The 2,119-nt window shown below is 44.4% G+C and overlaps 1 protein-coding gene across 1 annotated transcript; it reads left to right on the top strand.

Annotated features, from left to right (window-relative positions):
- The first annotated feature begins 217 nt into the window (after positions 1-217).
- On the top strand, positions 218-1,202 carry LOC125524740. Its single transcript, XM_048689776.1, has 2 exons — positions 218-579; positions 1,111-1,202. The coding sequence occupies exons 1-2, from the start codon at positions 278-280 to the stop codon at positions 1,196-1,198; spliced, it is 390 nt and encodes a 129-aa protein (XP_048545733.1). The 5' UTR covers positions 218-277; the 3' UTR covers positions 1,199-1,202.
- The last annotated feature ends 917 nt before the right edge of the window (positions 1,203-2,119 follow it).

The following is a 2,119-nucleotide window of genomic DNA, read 5'->3' as shown; positions in this document are numbered from 1 at the left end:
TCGGTGCAGTGTGGTCATCCTACAGTCAAATATTACTTTTTTTCTAATGTCTTTTTACTAAGCTTGCATTAGTACGCGTACTAGGTGTGCACCTGGATAAGTTACTAAGCTAATTTATCCTCCACGTGCCCTCTCCCTTTCTCTAAACTAAGCCTATCTTCTAAACTAAGCCTATCTCTCTCTTCCCTGTACTAGTTCTATATGTAGTAGTCTCAACCGAACAGAGCACCCACTAGTACTACTAGTCCAGCGAGAGCACAAGTAATAATACAGACTGATGCTCCTCTGCTCCTTGCCCAGATCGGCGCCGCTGCCAGCGACGGGAAAGATGCCGCTGCTAGATCCTCCACACTCTCTCTCCCCTGACGTGAATCCCCATATTATCCCCATGAATTTCAGCCTCAACTCTCTAATCCCCCTCTGTGTGTGTGTTCTTTTGGCTTGCAGGTCAAACCCTATTGGGGATGTGATTTCCCTGCTCCAGATTGAAGTGGTTGGCGTTGGGCGCCGCCGTGATGCTGGATGGTGCAGGTCAGAGCTCCAGTGCATGTCCGTGGAGCAGATCCACCATGGGTGCAGGTTAGTGGTGCCCTTGTTCCTTTCTCAATATTTAGGATAGTCAAGTTCTCAGATTTAGTAGATTAAAATGGCTCCCATGTGGGTGTACTGAACATGTTCACCCCTTGAATAATCTTGGTGTATTTCTGCTGCCTAATTAATCTGGGAACTTTTTATTTTACATCTTAATGCCTTATCCATGTTTCCTAGTACTGTTGCTTCCAAGATCTGGGGTAGATGTTCTTGCTGTGACTTTTGTGCACCTATGAATAATTAGGATACTTCTGCGTGCATCTGTGAATGACTATGAGACTTGTGTGTGCATCTGGGCTGGTCTTCTTTGTGTATGTGAGAAATATATAGTGACAGAAGAAGAAGAACTCACCTTTCTTCTTTTGCCCTCTCTGTTGGTCCTACTCTTGCTGCTCCTACGCTCCAATTCCACTCCAGTAGGCTAGATTGTAGCTCCAGCCTGTCCCCTTCAGTCTACTGATGATTTCTCAGGTCACCATCTTCACTTATTGATCTTGGATCTTTGTTGGTTGTGAACAGGGGAATGGAAATGCTACAGAGAAGAAGAAGAGAGCTTGGTCTGGCTATTTGGAAGCAGAGTGAAGAGTGTGCTACGGTGAAACCTTAGCCAGGTTACTCCTCCTCTCTTTCTAGTACCTAGCTAGTTATGGCTGCCCATCCCTGCTGTACAGTGTAGTCATTTGTGGAGTCTCTCTATTGGCTAGGAGTTGCAGCCCATGCCTAGACCAACTGTTGGTCAATTGACTACTGATATCTATAATGCACGTGATGGTGGTGGTCAATGTGTATCCCAAATATGTCTCACTGTTTACTGCTTTGACCACGAGATATTTTTGGGTTGGTCTAAGTTTGGTGTGCCCTTTGTTGTATAGCTTAGCATAGTCTAGTCTCTCTCTCTCTCTCTCTCTCTCTATATATATTATAAATATATATATACTTGAGTGGTTACGAATGCTTGTTGAAGAAATCTGATATGTATTTGCTTAATGGATTCTACTTAATTATCTAGTTAAGGGTGGAAATACTATGTGAAAATATACGGGTCGTTACATCCGCCCTGTTTGGAAGAAGCGTTGGATTGCTTCAGAGAATCTGGTTTGTTGCAGTTCATCACTGACAAGGAGCACTGGAACAAAGAATTGCTGCTCCAATTCTATGCCACTCTTCATATTCGTGGCTACAACAGGGATCCGAAGACTTGGGTCCTTGAGTGGATGACAGGCAATGTTCATCACGAAGCCAAAGCCTTAGATATCATTGAGCTCACTGGCCTGCCCATTCTAGGAGATCTTTATGAACCTGGTTGTCAGCTTCACAGTGCTGCTATGGAAAGCATTTTTCACAAGCCTGAACCCAACATGAGTCAGATGCTTAGCATGATGAAGCCTTTGCCTCCAAATGCTGAATATCCTAAGGAGTTCTTTGTTGAAGACCTTGAGTATCTGCCACGCACTATCTATCACATCATAAGGTGAACTCTCTGGCCCATCAAAGGACATTCTCCACATGCAAAGCTGGAAGGTGCAAT

Source organism: Triticum urartu, chromosome 7 (assembly GCF_003073215.2).
Source record: "Triticum urartu cultivar G1812 chromosome 7, Tu2.1, whole genome shotgun sequence".
Classification (NCBI taxonomy): domain Eukaryota; kingdom Viridiplantae; phylum Streptophyta; class Magnoliopsida; order Poales; family Poaceae; genus Triticum; species Triticum urartu.
Note: the sequence above shows the minus strand (reverse complement) of the source record. Positions and strands in the feature narration are given on the sequence as shown.